The sequence below is a fragment of the Manduca sexta genome, chromosome 11, assembly GCF_014839805.1.
Source record: "Manduca sexta isolate Smith_Timp_Sample1 chromosome 11, JHU_Msex_v1.0, whole genome shotgun sequence".
Lineage (NCBI taxonomy): Eukaryota > Metazoa > Arthropoda > Insecta > Lepidoptera > Sphingidae > Manduca > Manduca sexta.
The window spans coordinates 10,093,005-10,120,600 of NC_051125.1; the positions used below are offsets into that span (position 1 = coordinate 10,093,005).

The following is a 27,596-nucleotide window of genomic DNA, read 5'->3' on the forward strand; positions in this document are numbered from 1 at the left end:
TCTATCTCTGTCTACATGTATTATTTACACCTACTTAAATCGCTGCATTTCTTCACTCGCCGCTCACGAACAATGTGAAAGCATGTCTCAAAGTCCAAGGGCGACTGAGTTTTAACGCTGTACACATTAGTAAAACAGGAACACGAGAATTATTATTTTTTTAAATATTATAATACGCTAAGTGAACAACTGAATCCGTTATCATTTGTCGATTGTGTGTTGTGTTGTGTATACGAAAGCGTGGTAAGTCTAAAATTGCGTGAACTAACAAATAAAATTAGAACAGTGACCGCAATATTTACTAGAATAAAAAAATTGGACATTATTTATTTAGAATTAGATCGATAGTGTGCTCAATAGGTTCTTAATATATTTTTTATTAAACATTTATACGAAATGCGAAGTGTACGCTCGTATTATTTTAAATAATGAAATGAAATATGAATTAATATTAGCAATAATTAGAATTATACGAATAATATATTGGCGCAATTATCACTTAAAAGTAAAAGACAATTTTTTAATTATTAGGTAAGAGATTTTCCTAAAGAAAATTGATTCATGTAAATAAATTTCAAAGTTTACATTTTTTTTAGTCAGTTCAAATTTCCCTCCAAAAATGTCAAGCACATTAAGACGTACAGCCTTGCAAATTCTGAAGAAACAGAAATATTCAACAGCACCCAGTGCTAGGAGAAGCAACGAAACTAACCTTTTGACGTCGGTGTTTAAAGCATTACCCGTGACCAACTACACCGTTAATGACTTCGTGTGGCAAAACTTGGACAAATGGCCGGACAAAACAGCCACGGTGAGTAAAATATTATTAAAAACATAAATTTCTATTTGGAACTAAAATGTGTAAAAATGCAACGTAGCTTAAAAAAAATTAAACTCCGAATCCACTATTTTATTATGTTGGTACATCTACATATTTTTAATTGTTGTGTTCGAAGTTTAAATCTTAATTCTTTGGTTTTACCAATTACTCCATTGAAATGTTACATTTTTTAGGCCTTACCTTGCGTTTTTTAGAGGATGCAATTTTATTTTTTAGAAGTGTAGGGGGGGTCATTGTTAAGCTAAAACCAAGTTTGTGGGGTCGCCACCCTTGTCCCACGGCCGCCATCTTGGGTTGAAATAGTTTTTACGATGTATCTCTTAAACTATTTATCTGACAAAAAAAAATTATAAACATTTTTGTTGCAAATTAAATTCTCTACAACTTTGGTCTAGTAACTTTTGTCGTAGAACTTTAAATAAAAAGTTATAAGCGAAAATGTTAAGAAATTTAATGTTAAGCAATGTCCATTGCAACGTCATCAGAACGTGTGTTTATAAGGTTCATAATACGTACAACACAAACCCGCGGTTGTCGGCTTGTACGCGAATTACTTGGATCCTGAATCGCTTTGGGACAGATGAAGCAATTGCTTAACATTTTTGCTTATAACTTTTTATTTATAGTTCTACGACAAAAGTTACTGGACCAAAGTTGTAGAGAATTTAATTTGCAACAAAAATGTTTACAATTTTTTTTGTCAGATAAATAGTTTAAGAGATACATCGTAAAACCATTTCAACCCAAGATGGCGGCCGTGGGACAAGGGTGGCGACCCCACAAACTTGGTTTTAGCTTTACACTGACCCCCCCTACACTTCTAAAAAATAAAATTGCGTCCTCTAAAAAACGCAACCCCAAATGTAACTTTTCAATGGACTAAATATTTTAGGTTTAGCGAATACGTGTTATACGAACCTAATAGGTACTGTTGACGAAATTAACTGTTATAGTTTATAGACATATTTTTTTATCCCCATAAACATGTGTAGGTGATCACGGCCTTATGTGAAACCTCGGCCATATAATCTTATTATGTAAATCACAATAACAGTTTAAATAAGTACAATAGTACGCAACATACCGGTTCTGTTTGAAATTATTCTTATTTAATTTTATATTTTATTATCTTTCCCGTAAGTACCAGAATAGCCAAATTGATTTCATCAATTATTCTACGTCAGTTACATTTATGTACAAAACACTACAGATTACTATGAAATATACAATCTAGTACAAGCTCAGAGCAATGCTCCAATTTCTTAGGTGATAAGCTATGTTTATTCGAATATGAACCTAACAACAAGTGGTTAAGGCTTTTAACTCTATGACATATACAGAGTTCGTAAATACCCATATTATGTTTACGCGGGCATAATTTTTGCTTTCCATTTATCTAGGTTTTTTAGAATAACTTTGTTTCATTGCACACTGGTCTAGAATAGTGAGCATAGTTATGATAAATAGAAATGGGTTCATTCCGGAATCGAAAATAAGTACATATTTATGTTTTTAGATGCGACAATCGCGTCAGAATATTGCACGGTAAAAATAACATAATTGTTACCACAATGCATGCATGTCTGTCTACCTATTTACGGATATCTACAAGCTTTTTGCTGCTAGTAGGTCTATCATGAAAGTCTGCCTGGGTACGTACCACCGCAATGTCTATTTCTGCCGTCAAGCAGCAGTGTGTAGTCACTGTCGTGTTCCGGTTTGAAGGAAATTGTAGCCAGTGTAACTACTGGACATAATAAGACTTAACGTCTCATGTCTCAGGATGGCCAGCTCAGTGGAATACCGAACAAAATTTTGTAATTCAACGAGTTGGATGGTGTTTCTATTGTTTATGGGCGGTCGTATCGCTTACCATCCGGCGAACGGCAAGCTCATGTCGTTATTCAAAGCAATATAAAAAAAGCAAATCTCTGTTTTGCACCAGCCTTTTTCACAAATATTTTTTCAAGCATGATGTATAAACGACTAAATTTAGTATTTATGGTGGCTCGCCCGCCTATTTTTAACGCTTAGTTTGGCTTACAACTGGAAAATTGTATTATAGTTCAAAAATACGTTTATAGTACTTCCCGAGCTGGGAATCGAACTAACAACTAGCCAAAAAAAAGTTTATACATATTGTATAACTATTATAATGAACTTTTGCGCACTATAAATCTTATCTTTCACTGTTGATAATGCAATCAATGCCAAGCGATTACTAGCTTAGGTGAATGAACTAAACATAAAAAATGTAAATAAGATACGAGGCGTTATAAAATTTTAAAGACTGGCGGTTTGGTCATTAATAATCCATGCAAGTAGGTACTGGTTGTATGCAATAAGATAAAAATACAGTTCCTAAGGTTGCTGGACTGAAGTAAGCCCGGTTCCTAGCAAGGCCTTCTGATTATTTATTTTTTGTGTTATAGTGAACAAATATCCTACGATTTCTTGCCACATTTCTTTAATTATTCAATTTTATAATATTTAGTGATTATATTGCAGTTCAATCTAAGGTTGTTTTTAGCAAAGTATATGTTCATAAAACGATTTTAAAATTAGGTGGCCGTCAAGTATTCCGTTACCTTATAACATATTTAATATGATTCTAATGTTGGTTACCCAAGATACAGTAGACCTCTCCAAGTATGAGAACCCCTGCTAATTCTTGTGTTATAGGTAAACGGTTCTTGTGATATTATTTATTTTAGTGTTTTTTTTTAAGCCTTTGTAAGTGGGATTTATAATAAACAATTTGAATTTGAAAATATGAAATCTAAACAAGGTAAACAAAGATTCTCTTTTCGAATAAATCTGATGGGATTCGGAAGTTGCCAATACAGCTAATAAAATAAAGATATAAAATCTTACTTATAAACTTTTTTTAGCGTTCAGAGGTGGTTAAGAATTAAATAGCTGTCAAAAACATCACCGGTTCATAGTTTTAACCTTATTAAGACACAAGATGGCGGGTTTCGACTTACAGCTGATCGAGTAAATTTGTGTTTTAACTAAGCATTATTGCGAATTTTTTATAAGTAAAACTAATAACTGGATAGCTATTGGGCTTCGATATTTATTTTGTTTATTACTAACATGAGATATTATTAGTGCTTAAGTATACTTAATAAGTAATTTAAATTTCTGTTAGTATCTCGATATTTGAGCAGACGTGTTAACAAAAACATTCTCTGTCAATATTTTCGCGCTTTGATACTAAACGTCTCAAAAATATACACTTTAATTTTATTTGTAAAGTACATGACGAATTTGACTTTGTTGTGTCCGATTTCGTCATCATTTTGTGTTTTTATACCAGCTTTTGCCCGTGCCTTTGTCTGCACGGAATTCTCTCTTCTCTTCTCTTAAGCCTTCATCTACCCATAGCTGAGTAAAGGCCTCTTCCATATTTCGCCAATTAGTGCGGTCTTTGGGGCCTTGGGCACGAAATTAGGTTTGTGCTAAATATTAAAAATTAATTGTCACTTAATCTAGGTCCGTTGTTACTCTTTCAAATCTAAGAGAAATCTCAGTATAAATACTAACATAACGACAAATAATGCAACCACACGAAATGAGAACGTCTTTATTTGGGAGTTAGTAACACTTATTTTTATGTCAAGCTTGGTTTTTGTTAGTCTCGCAGTTTTTGTGCATTAAGTTATTAATTGCAACGAAGTACGTATATCAGTGAATATTAATTAATCTAAAACAACATTCATGTCCAAAATAACGTTCGCTAACGTATGTAGAAATCAGTTCTAAGGTCGTCGCAATATACTTGCAAAACATTGATTGCGAATTACGAAGTTACTTCGCGTATTTTCATGCAATACAACTTATTTGTGCATGGTGCAGTAGGCTAAGGTCGGATGAGGGGTAAGATCGGATAACGCAAAAATACCGTGAAAAATTTATTTTTTAGATTTAGCCAAATCGACGGCGATGCCATTTGTTTTCTCCCGGCCTGTATACTGCATTTGATGTTATGGTAAATATGCATGTGTGAGGTGTACAGTTAAATAAAAATGGTTCGCACTTAACACTGATCTTAACTTCTGCTTGATTTTGTGGACCTTATCATATGAGCTTTAGAAGCGATATTAGAATGTAGTCCGAACTTATTTTGCGAACGTTGAGTCATTCCTAAGACTTTTATTTAACTTTTAATTTCTTTAAAGTCCCATGGAGAATTGAAAGGTGATCAAATTAACATATAAAGAAGCTTTAATAATAACCAGCTTGATTTATAAAATTCCCGTAACAATTAAATATTTTATGACAAAACAATATTATCGAGACTTTGAACTCATCGAAAAACCGTCCGAACTCAGCCGAATGTACCGTAGCACAATATTAAGGAAAGTGAAAACGAAATGGATTTGAATTATTTATATATACACATTTCTATTGTAGGTAGGTATATGTATTGGATTTACCGTAAGTATTTGTAATTGATATTACATACTATTATTTGGAAAATACATGCTATTTGTTAACCATATTTTTTCCTTCTTTTAATAGTTTTCGCAGTAATTTGTTACATTGTTCGTACTCGTACCGAAAATAGCATCTTAAATATATTATTGTTAAATAAATATTTGAGGAATGTTTGTTCGTTATTTAAGCGAGAAGGATATAATCTTGTAAATATTATTAACCATGGCATTAACCGTCCCATTTGAAATTGTTGTACTCTAATTCAATGGAAATTGTATGCAACATGTTGTGTGAACGTGGTATATTTAACTTAAGTTACTGATATGTTAAAAATATAGACTCTAAACTAAAATAATTTACTAATTTATTGAATGAAAACCAATAATACAGATAGCTCCCAAAATTACACGTAATATGCAGATTTTACTCGTTTGATAACCATTTGTTTGGAAGAAAAGTTGACAATATGAATTGAATTATCGTCGAATAACACTGGTGGTCGTCCAGTAGTCGAAATTTGATCGTTAAGATTAATATACTTATTTGTATAATAATACATATTATACCTATTTTATTTAAGTACTGCACTTATCCCATATCTCACACTCCATGTGCCCAATGTGCTTAAAAAGAGGGACAAAATATTTTTCTTCACGTATTTATATACTTGATGAGAATCGTTTACTCAGAAGTGTAATAGTCGCTTGGAAAAAATAAATCTGTAATGTCTGGTCCTAGGGTTCAAAATTCAATGATTTAAATTTGTTGAAACGCATACAATGTGTCCCTACAATAATATTCAAACAGATGTGTACTCCCCTGTTGTTATGTACAAGAAGACTAGTGTCTTATTACTGCCGAAAAACGGACACGAGGGTCCGGAGTCCGGAGCTATTGAGCAACTGATTTCGGCTCGGAAATCCTTATTGCTAGCTTAGTAACGTCTTCGGCCTTCGCGTAATAGAACGACTTATCAAAAGCAGTTATATACTGTGTTATGTATATTTTATTTTAGGAAATAATTATTCAGACCAGATTTGTATCTTTAATACAAAGTCCAACTGAAATAGAAACTAAAATTTACCTTTATAATGAAGAGAATAATGTAAAGGATCCTCAAAAACAAAAAGTAGATCCGAGTTTTTCAAACAAAAGGATAATTTCTCACACTTAGATAATGCTATATAATTTTTGGAATTAATTAAAATCCGGGTTTTCTGTCAAATCTGCCTGTTGCTTGAAAGGTCACATAGATATTTCTGTACATAGGTACAGAAATAAACATAGGTAGGTAATTTATTTTATATATTTCTTCTCGATCGAGGTGGTGAAATTGTACCAGAAATCCGTCGAAGTGTCAAATTTGCTGTTAGGTACAGTAATTGAAATAGTTGAACGTTTTAAATAATCACTCAATAATATCTTTAGCCAGTTTAAGTGTTGATATATGCTAATTTATGACGCATTTGCTAATTTAACTTCTACAAAAAACTATGATAAAATCGTCTATTTTCCATAATCTTCGTCTGGCCTTGATAGTGTGTTTGTTATTGCAATTTTATGATATTTTCGTTTAGCTTTACTATAGTAGCGATATCAATACCATGATAATCATTTATCGGCATCTGTATAGCTGTCGTTTTGTTTAAGAGCCTTGTTACTCGTTCAAAACTTTTTTTCTGATATCATAATCTCTGTGATTGCATCTGGATCTAGGATTTTTGGTAACAAAAGATTTGTTGCATTGGATCTCATGTTAAATACTAGGGGCTTTTTAGAAAATATCAATAAGGAGATATGGGCAAAATAACATATTGATACACTAGTGATTAAATAACAATATAGATAATAATTTCTTATGTTTACGCGAATGTTAGACATTAAATTTAAACTATTTTTACTGATCGGATAACCAACACCTCAGTCCTCCCCCGTGACCACAAAGGCGGCGAATTTTACCAATAAAGATAATTAAGGATCGCAAGGTTAGCAGTAATTTTGCTAAGTAACGATGGGATACGACCAAATTTTGCCAAATTTTGACAAACAATTGAAGTAAGTGATATGATACAAAGCATATTTCATCTTATTGAAGTAACTGGCTAGATACGCCTGTATGGAATTCTAGGCGTAGGAAGGGCAAATATCTGCTTCAATTCCACACGACATCTTTATTTTATTTGTGTAAATTGTTGCGTGTGTCTAGCTATTAAGGAAAGTCTGGAACATTCCTGATAATAAATATGTACACTATGCTTACTTAGAGTTGTAAAAAGCTATTTATAAATCAGGATAGATTTGAATAGTTTGTATACAAATCAATTTTGATGCAAACAATAAATTCAAACACTAAAGCAATTATTGTTATCGTTGTGTTAAGTCTGTTGGAAATCTAATAAATATAAATAAATAAACCCATTCGGCAGATTTTTCCCGGACGTTATTAGAAAAAATATATTCTAACATTTTCACAAAGTTTTATGTTGTTGGCTCCAGCGTCAGAGAGGGCAAGGATTCTTGTAAATAAATATTTTTGGAGGAAGTGAGTAGGCGTTGGCTAGAATGGACGTACGGAGCTATGCAGCTCTGTATGTCATCGTAATACACAGCAAAGCTCCATAAATAAGGATTTTAAAAAATATCAGAAAGACTGCAAGAAGAGAAGTAGAAGGGAATTATTTCTCAGTAGGAACTCTCAATTAAGTCAGTTATAAGACTTTAAGTATCGATATTCTATGCCTAATATTTTTAATAAAACTTTTTACACTTCCGAGACGATATTGCCATAAGTTGCTTACCGGTTTTAACAAACATTATTGTTATTCACAAAACGGGTTTTGTTGTTTGTTATATCGATATCACTTATATATCATAGATTATATCTATAGATTTTTGATAGCGAAGAAAACACTCGAGAAAGAATTGTTTAGTTTTTCAACATCAAACAAAATATTTTATTTTAATAACATCTTCAATCATTTAGAACAAGTGATGGACAAGATAATCCCTCGCTTGATAAGCAACACGTATCCATATATATACATATACAATTGCATTTAGCAACAACACATAACACACTCCACTGCACTATACAAAGCTGGGCCCTTATTCTGTATGATAGTGTAAACGCGTAACGCGGCCGTGTCATGTTATCTTCGAGAAATGTGTGTGGAATGGTATTCTGTAAGCCAAATTTCTATAGTCCTAAACATGATGGGTTGTGTTACGTGCTTGTTACGCACTGTCAAAATAACGTGCGGGATAGAGAATAAGGCCCCTGGTTCGTCTGACTCATATTTAAATGTCACGTTTTAGGATTCCGTAAATTCCTCGAGATTCCTCATAGGATCTCTTTGTTCGTCTGTCTGTTAAGACCCTTTTTCTCAAAAATGCGCAGAGGTATCAATTTGAAGTTCATATCAAATACCTACTTGGATTTACACTTTTTTGCTGTGAAAACATCAAACTTTTAGGGCAACACGATCAAAAGATATGACCAATTATGTCCCATATTTCGCGATTTCACAAAGTAAGTCATCAAAAACTTACAGAGTACTTCTCGTTGATTGACAATCATGAAATTTAGCAACAAGTAATGTATTGCAGCACACGTGATGTTACCGTAAATATGTAACTTAGTATTTGCGGTTGGTGTAGTAATAATGTCTAGGGATCGAAGAGCATAGTTAAGTTTGTCAAGTTTGAACTTTGAACTTATATGGTTATCAACAAGTTTGTACGGAATCCTCGGTGCGCGAGTCCAACTCTCCTTTGTGTGGTTCTTTACATACTGGGTCCTTATTCTGTATGATAGTGTAACCGCGTAACGCGGCCGTGTCATGTTATCTTCGAGAAATGTGCGTGGAATGGTATTCTGTAAGCCAAATTTCTATAGTCCTAAACATGATGCGTTGTGTTACGTGCTTGTTACGCACTGCTGAAATAACGTGCGGGATAGAGAATAAGGCCACTGGCTTAATTGCAATCGCTGCAAAATGCTAAAAACTATCGTCAGCTATATTTAATGTAGTTATTTTATTAGATTATAATATGTTTTATGACGTATCGTAGGAAATGATTTCCGTATAAGTAATCCAAAAAAAAAATTCCGTACAAATTATTTCCGTAATGTAAACACGCATAGCCTTGAGCCTTGTCTTGATTATGATATAAAACAAATCTTGCCTTTTTACGAGTGTTATGAACAATGCGTATATTATATCAGTAGGGTGCTAAGTTCGGACGGATTTTCGATAAGTTGAGAGGAGGCTCCAATATTTTTTTGTTGTCAAATATTTAATTGTTACCGGTATTTTTAAATTGGATATTATTAAAGGTTCTTTATGTAAAAATATCCCTGAATTCTTCCGTGTATGTTTAGAAATCGGTCATAATCAATACTTATACACAAAAATGAATCCCTATTTCCCTTGGTCACGCCATCACGCGTGAACGGCTGGACCGATTTCACAATTTTTTTTGTTGTGTTTGTTATTGTCAGGAGAAGTTTCTTATGAAAGAAAAAATTCAAAAAATTGCGCGGAAAACTAGAAAATTTAAGAAAACTTAACGACACTATTAATTTTACATAACTGTCAGTGGTTGAAAATAACTGTCAGCGATCGACAGAATGCGCGCGTGCGTACATAGTTAAGATAGGACAACGTCTGTCGGGTCAGCTAGTATCTTTATAAAAGTTTCAAATCCTTATAAACATCGGATGTTCGCAGAAAAAGTTCGGACGTTTTAATCCCTCTGTGAAATAAAGTCCTACTATTAACTCTTCTTGTATATGCCTTACATTAAATATTGTTTTTTTTTCAGGTATGCGCCGTCACTGGCCATGGATACACATACGCACAGACGCACAAAATGTCCGTCACGTTCGCCGCGTCATTACGAACCAAACTGAAGCTTAAAAATGACGACAAAGTAGCGATCATTCTGCCAAACATTCCCGAGTATCCGTGCACGATATTGGGCGTTCTGCAAGCCGGATGCATTGCTAGCATGATGAACCCTGTGTACACTTCCCGTAAGTACAATTTAGAATAACGTTGCATTAAGAGAAAGGGTTCATGGAAATAATAAAATTGAGAATAAATTCCTAAAGAAGTAAAGGCTTATTTCGAAAAATTGTGCCCCGTGTTTAACTTCGGGGATAAAAGGCGTGCCGGGTGTGTGTATTTGTGTGTCTATGTTTGTGATCAAAATGTCGTGCAAAAATGCGAAACATGTTATTATTTAAATATATTTTACGATAATCATAAAGTGTAATAAGTTGATACTTACTTAACGTATGTAGTTGTATTACTGGGGTAAGTAAAATAGGAAGGTAGGTACGTTTAAAGTCCATCTGATTAATCGACGACTACGTCAATGAACTTTGGTACAAACTACATTAGGTCGTTCATTACCTTATTAAGCTATACTTTGTAAAGGATTATCAAAAATCGATATCGTATTCTAATCTATTAAGAACATCGTCGATGTAGTGGCTTACGTATTCGGTAAATACGATAAAATATCGGTTCGATTTAAGTGTTTCTTTTTTTCAACCTAAATTTATTTCTGGTTTTGTCCATATGGATACGTCGACCTTACGAGACTTATATTAAGATAAGCTTTTGCTCGCGGCTTCGCCCGCGTGATAGAGTGTTCCGGGATAATAGTCCCGCTATATATTTTTCTAGGATAGAAAGTAGCCTATGTCCTCCATACCAAATTTCATTTAAATGTGCTTGTAGTTATTGAGTTCATTACGGTCAGACAAACAGACAGACGGTTCTTTGGTTTAAATATATTTTTAAAAGTTTTTAAGAGAAACAATTCCGTCATACATCATTTTTGCGTAAATTTAATCTTTTACGCAGCGCACGCAACAGAAGCTTTTAAAAGGAATAAATATTTTCATTCATTCTTTATTGATGCTCGTCTCGTATTGGTGATAGCGTGATGTTATAGCCTATAGCCTACGAATGGGCTATCCAACACTAAAACAATTTTACAATCGAACCAGTAGTCCCTGAGATCAGCGCGTTCAAATAAAAAAAAACATAGCTTTATATAATAGTACAGACAAACAAAATAAATAATAATATATTATTTACATAGAATATAATGTACCGAGTGATGATTAAAAAGGTAGGTATTAAAACTAATTAGCATGAGTTGCCAGAAGATACAATCTTGTTGCCACTTAGTTATGTGGTTTTATCAAAAATAGTTTGAAATATGTTTAATTTGTCCATTAGAACACGCATGAGTTGCTCACAACTGGAATGGTTATGAAATTAAATTTGAGTTAGGTATCATGAATGTTTCAAAAATATAATTATGCAATGTTATTATAGAATACATTTAATTTTGCTAGAAGTAAGTATTGAAATAAAACCATTTTAGGGATTATATCGTGTTTTTTTATATTCTATTTTTCTCCCTATGTTTCGAAGACTGCAGTCTTTATGGTCACGGCGGGGATGTCTCCGAAACGTAAAAGCTATAATTTAAACAGCCGTGATAAAATCCGTACAACAGTTTTATTTCAATGTCTAACATTCGCGTAAACATAAGAATTTATTTGAACTAAATTATTAAAATTATAAGACAAAAATCCTTGCAAACACACACAAAAACATCACGCATTTATCCCCGAAGGGGTATGTAGAGGCGCAGCCAGGGCACCCACTTTTCGCCAAGTGTTTTCCCTCCCATGATGTGATAGGGGGCGAGACCTTCGCATCATATCGGGCACAAATTCCAGACTCCGGGCTGATACTGAGCAGACAAATCGAAATATCACTTTGCACGACCCGGGATTCGAACCCAGGACCTTAGAGCGCTGTCGTACCGTGCATGCAGTACAACTACGCCACCGAGGTAGTCGGTGTTTCGGAATTTTATAATTATATAACACTGTACACCCCCTTAATACTTTAATGACCTACTGTATGGATAAGTTTTGAATAATAGCGATTAAAAGCGGACGTAAGGAGCGACATTGTTGTGAATCTACGTCAATGGTTTAGCTCTAAGATAAAAAAAAAACGCGTTTAAATTAACAATCATAGATTGCATAGGTAATGGCTTAAATATAAAATTCCATTGCTTTAAGAATCTCAGGTGTAACTGTTGCAGAATAAAGCTTAAGTACTTATATAATTTTAAAGTCGGAGGACTAATTAAGTACTATACATAATATATACGGATTTTATAAACTTGTGGAAAAATCAAATCGTTTATTTGCTACGTTGCTACGAAAGAGCCAAAAAGCCAAAAAAAAAAAGAAAAAAAAACAGCGAACATGCATGTTACACACTTGATAATGAGTGTCATTATCACCCATTTATATGTACCTACAATATCATAAAAACCGTTTTGTTTTTGAATTAGCGCTTGCTTTAACTGCGAAGGAAAACATCGAGAGGAAACCTGCAATAACCTGAGAAGTTCTCTATAGAAATTATGAGTGTGAAGTCTATCAATCCGCACTAGGCCAGCGTGATGGATTAAGGCCTAATACCTCTCAGTAGTAGAGCAGGCCCGTGCCCATCAGTGGGACAGAATATAAATACAGGGCTGATATTATTATTATAGGTTTTATAAAAACGGCCATAATGAGTGAGACTGTAATTAACATAATTATGCCGGCCTCCTTCGAACCGGAATGTTGTAGATCGATTAGATGTTACTAAAATTATTTGTTTGAAACGGCAAACTTTTTGGATTAATAAAATAGAAGATCATTATCAATGAGAGTGTGTTATACCCCCCGCTTTCCTTGAAAAGGAAATAGGTATAATCCTGAGTATGTATATTGTATGTGTATTATTGGTTTTATTGAAACTAAATTCAAATCGTTTGCAACAAAAATAAATAAATATTATCATTGTTTATCTATATTTATCTACGACTGCATATCCTGGTAAGCAAATATCTTTTTCAAAAACTGCTACTTCATTTCGACTGATATACATTGCAGCAACAAAAAAAAATTAGATAGTCTTCGATAAAAAATCCCAAAGGTAGAATATAGTTAATATTGTTAAACTATTTCTCGAACTTATACTTCTTTACTATGAATCAATCTAATGAATTCTATAAATGGACTCACAATAAATCTAACTACGATGACGTCGTTTCCTCGGTGACACGATTTGTCTATGTTATACATAATATACAGTCTGGCCTTGGATATTACTCATATATAGACACAATGTTAGCCCAAGGGGATAAAAACAGATGCTAAGAATTTGTGAATAGGTTGACCAGATACGACATTTGAATTGTCAAATACTTCGTAAACTTGTCTAAGTAATAAATACAGAACAGCCGAAAAATGACGATCAATAATGATTAGAAAACACTTTGTCAAAGATTATAAATTGCTTTAGAAAGATTAGGCACCTAACTTATTAGGATTATGTCAATGGCGACGAAATCGTCAGATTTAGAAGTTTTATTTTATTTTATGGCTTTTAATGACGAGATGAGCTTGCCGTTCGCCTGATGGTCAGCAATACGACCGCCCATAAACAGTAGAAACACCGTTTAAAAACTTGAATTGCAAAGTATTGTTTGGTATTGCATTGCGCTCGCCATCCTGAGACATGAGATGTTAAGTCTTATTATGTCCAGCAGATACACTGTATAACCGTATACATTTACTAATAATAAATTATTTGTTTTACAGATGAGCTTAAAAGACAACTAGAAGTTATCGACTGCAAAGCAATTGTTACATCAAAAATATCGTACGCAAACGTAAAACAAGCAATGAACGAATTGAAAATAAATATACCAGTAATACTAGTAGAAAACGAAGGTCTGCCAGAAGGCACCATCAAATTCGCAGAACTAGCAGAAGATTTCAATATCGACGTTGATTGTCTAAAGTCAGTGCATAGAAGTCCAAAAGACGTCGCTATACTGCCGTTTTCCAGTGGTACAACAGGATTCCCGAAAGCAGTCGTTTTGACCCACGAAAGTGTTGTTGCGATGAATAATATGATCATAGATCCAGAAGTAGTCGTTATTAAGGAAACTACTGGTAAGTTTGTGATAGAATAAGTGGCCAGCGATGTCCGCCAGCTAAGTCTTTAAGAAATCGTAAACAAATCAACATAAACTTAAGGACTGCATATAGTTTAGTAAGAGGAGATTCTTTGGGACTTGTCAAACAATTACTTGCTGATATTTTTAGTATCGTATCGTATGAGCACAAAAAAGTGACCCGACTGCACCTGATGGTAAGTTAGTGGTGTCCAATAGAATGTCGACTGACGAGAGATGATTACTCCAGACGATAATGTTATGCCGCCTGCTGGAACCGGATATACACAGACTGATTTTGTACGGTGGTCGCTATCCGGGCGAATACAAAATATATCCTACCATCAGCAGATGTTAGCACACCATCAGCAAGTGATACTGATTATATTACAAATAAATTTATTTTCTCTCTTATGTGATATAAGACTACAAAACTGATTGTTTGCTTCCTAAAACTACCAGAGTCTAAACGAAGTAATATTCTTATTTCTCTGCTTTCTTTCAGCGACTTACCAAGCGGTACTGCCGGCGATTCTTCCGTTCTTTCACATATTTGGATTTAACGCTCTTATGGTTAATCAGCTAACACAGGGCTGCAAACTGGTCACAATGCCTTTCTTCAAACCGGACTTCTTCTTAGAAACTATTGTTCAACATAAGGCTGATGTATTGTTCATCGTACCTCCTATGGGTAAGTTTGTCTTTATCGATATATATATAATATACATGCGAAAGTTTATGAACATGTTTGTTGGAGTAAATGTAGAAACTGCTGGATGGGGTTGGATGAGATTTCGCACACAAATAGATCTAGTATTGCTCAAGCAGGCTGCTTTATATTATGGAAAAGTGCATAGTTAATGTTGTCTAGAAAGAAAGAAAAATGATTTAATTATCACAGATAGACAGATACATAATATAGATAATAAAATGCGTCAACATTATAAAACAGTACAATAGAATATCAGATATAAAAATTAACACATATAAACGACGTGTGACCTTTTAGCGAAAGTGCCAGTGAAAAAAACCGTTACTATTATTTTTTTATATGGTCTTCCTCCTTCGCAATGGCTGAGGGCTCAATCCTCTGAACAAAGAGTAATGTATGTTTCGATTAACCATCATTTTCATTTTTTTGTGTGTTCGTTAATATAAAAAGCTTGACATGTCGCCATTGAAATGAAGTAGATATTGCACTAGAAATGAAACACGGATATACCATTTTCGCATTGGTACAGTCATTATGACGATTGACCGCAATTATGTCAACTTGTTCATCGGCTAGACGTTATAAATTGTCTCGGTTGGACCATTTTGTGGTTTGAAACTGATAATGGTTTGTCAGAATAAGCAGTTTTGATAAGTAATTCTTAATTTAATATAAATTGTGATTAGCTAGGACTCTCAAAAATAATAAATTTTCCCCGTTTTTTCAACTTTTTTCATTGATGCTCCACTCGTATCTATCAAAGCGTGACGTTATATAGCCTATAGCCTTCTCGATGAATGGGTTAACCAAATCTAAAAGAAGTTTACAATTCGAACCAGTACTTAGTACCTGAAACTGGCGTGTTCAAACAAACAAACTCTTCAATATTTGTATAATAGTATATACAGATTTATAGGACAGATATTAGACTTCATAATGCCATTAAAGTAGTTGTTAACACAACGAATATATTTTAAGTGTTTTGTCAAAACAGATAACATAAGTATAAACTTGGGTAACGTTTAGAATGTTATCATAACGATTATAGATAAAAGATAAATAACAAATAAAACGCCAAAAACAAAAAAAAATCCAACTTCGTTTATTTCTGACATGAGTCGGCGAATCACACTTTAACAATAATGTCGCAGAAAGAATTAGGCATAGTTTCTACGTTCAGCCAACAGCCTTAGATTAATCTGGAAAATACGCAGCGGTCAGATCGTGTCCGAGGAACGCAATCAAAATTTATTGCCTAACAAATAAGTCGCTAACTGAATCGAAACCGAACGGATTAGCGTTCGATTTCTAACATAAGCCCTATACGCTACTATAAGGCCAAAGAGGCGATAATAGTATTTGCTAACCATTCGAGTGCAGGTATCACGACTTATCTCACGCTTAGACTCTCCAATCGCAGCGCTCGCCGGAGTGGCTTTCGGTTACAAGTCAAAGGTTCTCGCTTATGAATCGAGTGTGTAATCATACTTAAGGTATTAATGTAGGCAATCTAAACAGTTTGTTGTCTCCTGCGTCAAAAGGGGCAAGGGTGTAATAAAAAATAAGCGTGAGAAGCGAGTAAATACCGATTAAAACGGAAGTATGGAGCGACATTGTCATAAAAATACGACAAACCTCCTTTAATGAAGATTTAAAAAGAAAATAAATATACATTGCAGGTCCTTAATTAAGACAACAACAAAATATTGAGTGTTGTTTGTTGCTGCCAAAAACACCGCAGTAGTGTAAACAGAGACGAAATGGCGCGAGATGCGAAGCAAAGAACAAGTCAAGAGTCTAACAGCTGTTTTCAATAAACGATCCCAATCTTCAATCCGATTCCGAGAATGGACCAATCAAAATAACTCGTTTGTACGCATGTCAAAAAAACTTTCTTCTGATTGGTCAATATTTGAAATTGAAAAAAGCGATTTGGATCGTCCTTTGAAAATGGCGGTAAATGAGCCATGAGGGCTTATGTCATTATTCCATATCGTTATACACAAAGGGTTCTAAGCATCGATATATATTATGTACGTTCTAAGATTATATTATAGAGCGTAAATTGGGAAGGTCATAATTTTTTTTTTGCGCTCATGCGCTGGTTACTCAGTATATCGTGAAATAGCAAAACACCAATATAAAATAATTCACGTTTCTTCCATATCATGATTTGCACGTTTTAATAGGTACGCATTTCAACATATTTTCTGTAAATATATTTATATTTATATCTAAGGACGTTGTTACATCTTGTCACACGGACATTTCAAATAAGACAACGACTTATTTACCAATTGGTAATAACTTTTGGAGCACAAATTTGACCCCTATGTCTACTGTTTAATGTCTTTGATTATACATTATTCTCACAGTTAGTGAAAGGCTGGCAGGTTAGCTAGGTTAGGGCTTTTATTGTCCTCACCGGTGAGGATCGCGACGCGTTTCTCCCTTATTATTTATTTAAAATTACATATATACATCATTTTATTTCTTCTTTCCTGCCCGAGCTGGCTTCTTTGTTTACTATATTTTTCATTTATTTTATTACCAATATAAATTGTCTTTGTTTATATAAGCTAATCTAATTAAGTAATAATTAAATATTCTCATGTACCTTGACTTATCATAAGTGCAACTATGTTCGCCTACGCGATGAATAAAGCATTTTATTTATTTTATTTACAGTGGTGTTCCTTGGTAAGCATCCCGCGGTGAAGCCGGAGCACCTCGCCTCAGTGTCGGGGATCATCAGCGGGGCCGCGCCTCTCTCTGCAACAGACGCGGCGGCTGTCCTTAGTAAAAACGTAAGTTTTAATGGCGCGGTGACGTCATTACGTCAGTAAATAACCTAAGATAATTTATTCAAACTATGACTGAAGAAGAGAAGAGTCACCTTTAACATTTAAAAAGTGTCTCAGCAAGTACGATTGTAAACTTATGCTTGGTATTAAGTATTATGACGTAAATTCGACTCGCCGTAACGGAATATATGTGTTTATAAATTTTTATGAATGTCATAAAAAATATATTTTTACCTAAGTCTTGACAATTTTATAGCTGCGAGTTAGCACGTGCGTAAAAGTTTTTATTTCTTCTATTTATTTAAATAACTGTTACAATATAAATGCCATCAACTCGGAATACTCAATAAGTTTGAAACTCGTTTCGCTCCTTACAAACATTTATCAGACTCAGATTCGAAGTGTACTTAAAGTAACTAATCCATACAAAACCAAAAATATTAATAAAATAAGTTAACATTGACAATGTATTGAATTGTCCACCGTACACATGGTGTTAAAACCCGCCATAGTGGCCGACATAAATTTCGAGTCACAGGATCATCCTATGTATTTTCAGTACAATGTATTGAATAGTAGACCACCGTACACATGGTGTTAAAACCCGCCATAGTGGCCCACGTAAGCGTCGCGTTCTGGGATCATCCTGTGTAGTTTTAGTTCCCACAAGCCGGCATTATTATATCGACTGCCGACGGGCAATCATCTCTAGTCGACACTATTGGACCCATTCTACTAACGATCAGGTGCAGTAGAATCACTGCCTTGAACGCATAAAAATAAGTAACATGCTTCAATGAGTGTGGTGTTAATTGCATTGTATTTATTTATTTATATTTAGGTACACCAACAGCATAACATATTACACATTATCATACAGGTTATATTGTGAAACATTATACAATTTCAAATATGTATGCCTATTATAGGTGTACACAGCTTTGACCGTAATATGTTAACAAGAAGCAAAAACTATAAATTAGAATAACTTAATAACAAACAACATTACATAAACAAAGTATTTTATTGTTCGTCTTCAATGCGTCCGTAATTAATACGAAAGGAAATAAACCTATAATTGAATATGACATTCATACTTTATTGTTACAAAAAAATACAATAATTAAATATGACATTCATAGTTTATAATTGCAAAAAAGTGACATTGTATGTAACGCAGATTTATAACCTTTTGAGTAGTGATGCCTAGTTGGGTGTGGAACGGACTGCCGAGACGAATGTCTACAGGTTCAAACCCCTAAGGCATGCATCTCTGGCTTTTTTTTAATTATGTGTATTCTTCGTGAATTATCCCTTGCTTTAACGGTGAAGGAAAACATCGTGAGCATACCTGAGAAGTTCTCTATTGGAATTTTGAGGTTGTGTGAAGTCGACCAATCCGCACTAGGCCAGCGTGGCGGACTATGGCCTTACCCTTCTCAGTAGAGCAAGCCCATGCCCAACAATGGGACAGTGTATAATACAGGGCTGATATTATTATACACATATCCTTATGATGAAAATTTTGACAAGTACCATATTTAATCTACGTACAATTTCACACAATCAATACACCATCATTTCCACATCAAGCTGTACTGTTTATTGCTGGTTATCGCCTATCTATCTATAAAGATCAGTTATAGATTATAGAGGTTTTTCCAACTGATAACGACAAATTTTATGAGTTCAATGTTCAAGTTGTTATTGTCAATATGTTGTGGAGAGTTCACTTTACTGTTTTGATTGTTATGCAGATGATAAAATAGGGTATATGACTTATTTTATACATAACTTTTATAAAATATTTACGTCGTATAAATTTTAACGCAGAAGAAATCATTGAAATCTGGTGAAAGTTATAAGCCATTGAAATTAAGTAGTAGGACGAATGTCGAAAAACAGAAAAGGGACGAAATTATTGCATATAACGATTTCTTATGTTTACGCGAATGTTAGACATTGAAATTAAACTAATTTTCGGATTCTATCGCGGTGTTAGTATTTTATTTTCTCCCGACGTTTCGAAGACTTTGCAGCCTTCATGGTCACGGGGGGGACTGAGGTGTTGTTCATCCGTAAAGTCAAAGTTACAATATCTACCTACATTTTTCAAATATACAACTTTTTTAAATCCGATAACTAGTATTGCATATAACGTCAGCGGGAATTACGATGCGTACGAAAGAAAGAGATGGAACGATATCCTCTCTCCAGGCCAATTCCTGCATTAAGCAAAGATATAAGGATCTGAGAAGGGCGGCCTTTTTACAGTCTTCAAAAATTTCACATTTATATGGTCAATTTGGCGGCAGTTCAATTAGTGACTGACAACTTGATGGCTTGACTGCTGTTAAATTTATTAATTATACTGTATGGATTGATGTTCAATTTGTCAATACATTACAAAATAATGCGATATTTTGAATTGCATTATCAATCTGGGTCTGATTTACATTTCATTTTAAGATCATCAGTTGAGCATAAGTATTCTCAGCGCAGTTCCATAAATCGATACTAATTAGTTTCAACCATAAATCCATTTCAATAATTTTTTGCCAGTTAATGATTCACAAAATCATCATGTTACAGAAAAACATAGTGTTCCGTCAAGGTTATGGACTAACGGAGACCAATGGCGTGATATCAGTAGGCAGGAATAATGACGGCAATCATGCTGCGGTTGGTCACGTGATGGCCAACTGCGAGGTCAAAATCGCTGACCTGAAAACACAAGAAGCTTTGGGCCCTGGACAGGTGAGACTTATATTTTTAACTATGTGAGTATATTTACAATAACCGTAAAAAATGGACCGATATTTCCCTATATGTCTTTTGTCCCATGATGTGCAAGGTGAGCCTATCGCATACATATTTCAGACCCTGGACCCTGATCGGATAAAACTGATATCGCTTTGGCTGTTCCGGGATTCAAACCCGGAGTCGCACCGTACACGCTATACAACTAAGAAGACCTTATCAATGCACTATAATTTATTCTAATATGTAGCTGAATAGTTGGAACGCTCTGATCTCAGGAACTGCTCAACCGATTTTGACAATATTTTTACTAATAGGAAGCTAAACTACCGAATAATATATAAAGCTGATTAGTTTGTTTGAACGCGCACACCTCAGGAACTGCTCAACTGATTTTGAAAATGTTTTCACTAATGGGAGGTTACATGACTCCTATGAACTATAGGGTAATTGTTATCCCGGGAAAATACAAAACGGGACTTTTATCCAGGAAAATCTTTCCCACGAGGTCGGTGCCGTGAGCAAAAACTATGTAATAATTCATTATTTTACCTCCAGGAAGGCGAAATCTGGTTCCGTGGTCCCAACGTAATGTCAGCCTATTACAAGAACGAGGACGCGACAAAGGAAGTTCTGGAAGGCGATTGGTACAAAACCGGAGATATCGGGAAATACGACGATAAAAAATATTTGTACGTGACTGACCGTTTGAAGGAGCTTATAAAGGTAAGCATTATTACTTGATCGCACCCTTAGAACTAAAGAGAACTAACTCAAAAGTTATATATTTCCTGATTTTGTTAAATACCTACCTTCCAAAGCATGTTCTGTAACCCTGTGATGAGAAAAAGGCAAAATTGTAGAATAGAAACAGAGTCTCACTTTCGACGACCGCCCAATTAACTGCCTTCTATATTGTTTTTAAATCTTTTTTATTCGTTTTTCACAGTCCCTTTTTGAATAAGGTCACCTTAGTTCTAAAGGTGTGAAATTAGACTTGTGAAATAAGTATTTATTTTTATCGATTAAGCATAACTTTTTTCGTTTTGTTTATTAAATATAGTGTACATTATATTATTTTCGAAACTAGACTGAGATGAAAAAAATACGAAAACCCGCAATAAAATCTGATAACTAGTTTTTTTTTATGCTTTGTTTTTGCCATTGGTCTGTAGTTAGCGATGGTTAACAATTAATTGGAAATTTAATATCCTGAATGTTACTTTTCAAGTCATAACTTGGTCATGAAAAGATAGGCAGACTGCCATCTCTAATAAGAATGTCCACAACTACCTGTTTAGCTAATTGAACATCGAATCATTGTATAGTTCTTAACACTCACCTTATAAAAGCTATATTAGAACAAAGCCAATAAGACCCCCCCCCCCCCTCGGCAATTCTTGTACACTCGGTCTCCACACCACACACACATGCACACAATTTTCGCGACTGTGTGTATACTTCAAGGTTGTCAATTGACATTAAGGCCTATAAGACCTTGCGAACATTCCCTGATCTCTCCTCCTCCCATTCTAAGAGGTTTCCTTACCCTTCCATCTTACTTCCTTTCCAGCTATCCCCCTACTGATTCTCTCCAAGGCCCTGCTCTTACTATGCCTGAGGATTCTAGTAACCCATACGCAGATTTCTGATGTTGACTGCGAGACCCAAAAAAAGAAAATAAGACCTACAAGTGTACAATATTAAATATTGCAGCAGAAAATGTGAACAGGTTTAAGAACAAACTTGACAAATATTTTGCTGGTGAAACCGGAATCGATAATTACAGGATACAGGCATATCAGTTAAATAAACAGCCTGCCTGATAACAAAATAATAATTAGACCACGATTAAGTTTAGTTTTTTTGCACTTTACAAAAGATGCAACAATATTTTACATAATGTTGCTGCAGACTTGGCTTTGGCTCGTCCGCATCCTGCAACCTGGCCTAAGAGCCGAGATTCAGTAATGATACAAAATAATAATAATAATAATAATTGTTTATGATTTTTCCAGGTGAAAGGATTCCAAGTCCCACCAGCAGAGCTAGAAACAGTACTCCGAACGCACCCGAAGATCCTGGATTGCGCTGTTTTGGGCATCCCAGATCCGATCTCCGGAGAAGTGCCCAAGGCATTCGTGGTACTTCAAGGGGGTCAAGAAATAGACCCCATGGAGATACTAGAGTTTGTTAATAAACAAGTTGCAGTATTCAAGAATATTAAGGAAGTACAGTTTGTTGACAGTATCCCTAAGAGTCCTGCCGGGAAGATATTAAGGAAGGATTTGAAGCAGAAGTATTGTTAGTACTTACATTCCTTTAGCATATAGGTTTTATATAAAATACAAGTGAAGGGTACCGTATCTTTAACAGAACTTAAACATTAGTCATCAGTTAACAACTAGACCTTTCAATAAAAGGTTAGTTTAATCTCAATACAATATTAAAGTTAATAGTGCATTTTTTACCGAAGTACGTACTGGTCCGACTTAATTCATTGAGGTGAACATTATACAATTTTTGGATTACTATTCTTATTATTCAGATTTAGTAGTAATTTTACCATGCCAAGAAATACAAAGTTTTGTTAACAAGTAATTTTCTTAGAAAAAATATTGCTAAAATCGTATAAAAATATCAAAACCATATTTGACAAATATTATGCTATGTAAATAATATTATAATTAATTCGTCATAATTTAATATAAGTTTTGGATGTCACAAATAAAAATGCAAAGCATTTCGTTACTTAATGTGTAAGAAATTATTCATAATAAGACTGTCAGAGAATGTATTTTTACAGTTAATGTACACTTTAATCATGTTAACATTGTTTTGTTATACAATATACAATAAATATAATTTTACAATAAACAATAGTTGTACATTTATTATGAGGTAATAAATTCATTAAGCAAATACAGACTACACAATAACATAAAAAAAATATGTCTGAACGTAAAAAAAACTTTTTCTGAAAAATGAAATTTATATTTAAACAAATTGTGACCTCTTTTCAAATGTTTCTTGTTTACAATATAAATACATAAGTAGGTAGGCATAAAAAAAAATATCACTTCGAATTTTATCATAAATGATAATCGTAGAGTAAGGAGACATCCACAAAATACGTTATCCTATTTTAATTCTTTCTTAGCATAAGATAATTTTTCAAAATAATTAGACAGTAGGGTTTAATTCCTGTCTTGGTATATTATGTTAATGAATTTCTATTCTTTTACGTGTCAATATAATTCTGCCATTTTTACAATTAGATTTTACACGTTCCCTGTCGATTGAAGCGTTGTGCTTAATCTTTTTTTTTCTTTTTATTGCTTGGAATGAGGATTCGAGCTTGCCCTTCGCCTGCTGGTAAAGGATTCGACCGCCCATAAACAATAGAAACACCATACAAACCTTGAATTACAAAGTATTGTTTGGTATTCCACTGCGCTCGCCATCCTGAGACATGAGATGTTAGGTCTCATTATGTCCAGCAGTAACTGGCTACAATGTCCTTCAACCGGAACTTAATAGTGACTATACACTACTTGGCGGCAGAAATAGACATTGCGGTGGTACCTACCTAAGCGGACTCTCACATATGAAAAACCTACCACCAGTAAATTTATCGGGAGGATATGCATTAATGATTGTAAAAGACGTCTGCCCATTCTTTGGAAATTTTATCGTTATAGAATGTTTTATAGAAGCGTAGCGTGAATATTACAACAAAAAATATTAGACGACTTTAGTGACAAAAGTTTCAAAAATACTATTATTTCCACGACTTAAATTATGCCCCAAGTGTTCTTATGATTAAGTATTAGTAACCATTGCATTCTCCTAATGTATCGGTTTGGGCTACAATATGAGCATATACCATCAGTCCGTCCTTTTTTGTAGATGGAAACGACAGTAATACAGTTAATAAATTTTAATTAAACATAATGGATTTTTATCATATTGTTTTTAAAGTTTAATGTTCACAGGACAATAACTATATATAATAGCTCTATATCTTTTTGTTTTTCAACGACCTTATTAAAATACAGGCTTCCCCAATCTTATTGTATCTAATGCCAACTCAAAGGATGTAAGTTGGTGATGACTGTACTGATACATTTAAAATTTGACGAACTTAAACATACCTGACGTTTTAAAGTAAAAGATCCAGTTGCATAAAGTAAAGCTGAGTATGTGTAGCACAATTTATAATTAGTAAATAATTTGAGTATATGATAATAGTATGACATAAAACAAATAATACTGGAGCTTCAGTATCACTGAATAGTATTATATTGTATTCAATAGATGGCGCTCTACAATTCGCTCTATTTCCTGTATCGCGATATCAAGATTCTCTGCGTTTATATGACTACCTGTCTGCGAGTGTTAGCTGGTATCGCTTCTCGGCCTTTTGGCTAAGATCAAAGTGTAGTATCTGTTCTTTTCAGCTTAATATCTGAAAGTTCCCACATTGTGGGACCAGTATATTAAACTGATTTTTGTAAAGCGACGGGATGTTCGGGGCTCGCTCCACTCCCGTCACGGGTCGGCCCGGCATTGCAGTGCCGCCGGTATTGGCCCAATTCATTACTTGAAAATATGCAATTCGACAACTAACTTAACCGATACAGTAACGATATCTTTCCGAGTTCATACATATATCATCTCGGAATGATATCGACACCATATCGCCTTTAGACTTTCCATCACCCATGCGTCAACCTACTAAGCACGTAACTCAAGTGGAACAGCAGCTCCGGTAACATGACTCCGCTAAGGCTCGCTGACCGCTAATTGACATGGCAGGCACCAGATACTGATTTGGTGCCTTCTGGGACCTTGGTGATCTATCCGAAGGATTCACTTAAATCATATAAATATGGGTAAAGTTTTCTTGTGAATGACAGCAAGTTCGACTACAGGGGCCTTATACTCTATCCCGCACGTTATTTTAACAGTGCGTAACAAGGACGTAACACAACGCATCATGTTTAGGACTATAGAAATTTGGCTTACAAAATACCATTCCACGCACATTACTCAAAGATAACATGACACGGCCGCGTTACGCGTTTACACTATCATCTATACTTATACAGAATAAGAGCCTAGTAGTGTGGTTCAAACAGGACGCGGGAGGGGTGAGAGGCGTAATTGCGAGGACGGCGAGTTGCAAGCGAGGGAATTGCAAGTTGACCACGCACCGTACTGCGGTTCGTGAGCTTGTCCCGAGGCGAGGCCCTTACGGTACTATTCCGATAAGTGTGTTATGCAGCAGCGAGTTCCATAAAAAATTATAATTATGTGCTGACTTTATATTTTTAATTATTATTTTACACCTCCGACATTATCAAGTAGGTCTAAAAAATTTACTTAACCTGATAATTCGAGGGGTTTGTAATAATAATGGAACATTGCCTGGTTGAATTGGATTAGTCTTAAAGTAGCAGCTAGCTATGTGTCTTAAGGGCTATCTAGTTTATAATCATTGACGTATGTATATTCTATAGACGCGAAGGTCCATATTAACTATTTGTTTAAAATATGAACTAAAGTGGTAACCAAAACGTCACTGTTATAACCTATTTATTCACGTGAACAAATAATTTTACTTATTTGACCAATATATTTTATTCAAATCCAGGTGTACATTTAGACTAGAGTTCTTATATCATGAGCGCCACTGCGTACACAATCATAAGCTATCAACATTGACCATTCCAAAGACTGTTTGAATGGACTTGTCGTTCAATTCAGCTAAACACTGAATGTTCGGAACGCCATATCTAATACGTAGTGCATATTATAATATATTAACGATGTCTATGACCTATGTGCCTCAAATGCTATTTAGTTTGATCCCTCGTACAATGTGTTATACCCAGTGCCAAAGGTACGCATTTTTAAGTCATGAATTGGGCCAATCCCGGCGGCACTGCAATGCCGGGCCGACCCGTGACGGGAGTGGAGCGAGCCCCGAACATCCCGTCGCTTTACAAAAATCAGTTTAATATACTGGTCCCACAATGTGGGAACTTTCAGATATTAAGCTGAAAAGAACAGATACTACACTTTGATCTTAGCCAAAAGGCCGAGAAGCGATACCAGCTAACACTCGCAGACAGGTAGTCATATAAACGCGGAGAATCTTGATATCGCGATGCAGGAAATAGAGCAAATTGTAGAGCGCCATCTACTGAATACAATATCACACTTGTCGTGGTAATTCTTGCTCGAGACAACTGCTTTGTGCGCGTTGCAGACCGAAAACACTACCAAGTTAGCTTAGGTTACCTCGCGCGGTAAATGTTCCAGAATAGCTTTTCGTGGTTCCGGACGCGTTGAAGTCTTTTCCCGTAATAAAAGTGCAACAGGAACCGGCATTTTTTTACGTGACAAAAATAGTTTGCATCACTAGATATACAGATTGTTGTAAATAGGTTTAGACGTAAAGTATGCTAGTTTTACCTTCAGCAGTTATCAATCAACATCATAACCTACTATTTTAGTCAAAAATGAATAAAATATTAACAATCAAACAATCAATATAATATTATAAATTACTAATTAGAAAACTATATAAATATAATTCTAATATATTATTAAAATTTTGCCGTTTAGGTAAAAGAGTTAAAAATTCTCTTTACGTTATGGCTCTCAAAGCTTGCCTACGATTAGGACGCCCGTAACTTTTTTTTTTTAAAAGACAGTTACGTCCTCGGAAAGTGAATAGGGCCTCCTGACTACACTATTTAAATCGTAAATCCTGTGGGTCAGAAAGAAAGAAGAAACAAAATTAATAATGTTACGAATAATAATTATTGTAATTTCTCCATCTGTCAATACTTATTAGCATACAGTAATTAATGTGGGGTGTCAATGCTCCAAGTGCACCCTAACGCCAGTTGCAAGAAGGTGAGCGCAGGTGCAACGTCAACTACAACAGCTACTCGTTTGGTATAGACACAATGGA

At 34.6% G+C, this 27,596-nt stretch overlaps 1 protein-coding gene and 2 non-coding genes across 3 annotated transcripts; 2 read left to right on the forward strand and 1 right to left on the reverse strand.

The window, feature by feature from the left end:
- Window positions 1-44: 44 nt before the first annotated feature.
- LOC115449868 (probable 4-coumarate--CoA ligase 3) lies at window positions 45-23,491 on the forward strand. The gene is made up of 9 exons (XM_030177767.2): window positions 45-243; window positions 597-811; window positions 10,109-10,319; window positions 13,977-14,333; window positions 14,841-15,026; window positions 17,736-17,854; window positions 20,444-20,608; window positions 21,170-21,337; window positions 22,630-23,491. Exons 2-9 carry the CDS (start codon window positions 620-622, stop codon window positions 22,918-22,920), a joined length of 1,689 nt encoding a protein of 562 aa, XP_030033627.1. The 5' UTR covers window positions 45-243; window positions 597-619; the 3' UTR covers window positions 22,921-23,491.
- Window positions 23,492-25,018: 1,527 nt separating this feature from the next.
- Window positions 25,019-25,211, forward strand: LOC115449873. The gene has a single exon (XR_003939222.1). It is a non-coding gene; the product is annotated as a U2 spliceosomal RNA (small nuclear RNA).
- A 1,322-nt stretch (window positions 25,212-26,533) lies between these two features.
- On the reverse strand, window positions 26,534-26,726 carry LOC115449872. The gene has a single exon (XR_003939221.1). It is a non-coding gene; the product is annotated as a U2 spliceosomal RNA (small nuclear RNA).
- Window positions 26,727-27,596: the final 870 nt, after the last annotated feature.

Bases quoted from the DNA above. Each gene is read 5' to 3' on its own strand.
- LOC115449868 (XM_030177767.2), top strand. From the start codon at position 620: ATGTCAAGCACATTAAGACGTACAGCCTTGCAAATTCTGAAGAAACAG. The intron at 10,320-13,976 runs GTAAGTACAATT...TTTGTTTTACAG, and splicing joins GAACCCTGTGTACACTTCCC to ATGAGCTTAAAAGACAACTA. The intron at 15,027-17,735 runs GTAAGTTTGTCT...TTTTATTTACAG, and splicing joins GTTCATCGTACCTCCTATGG to TGGTGTTCCTTGGTAAGCAT.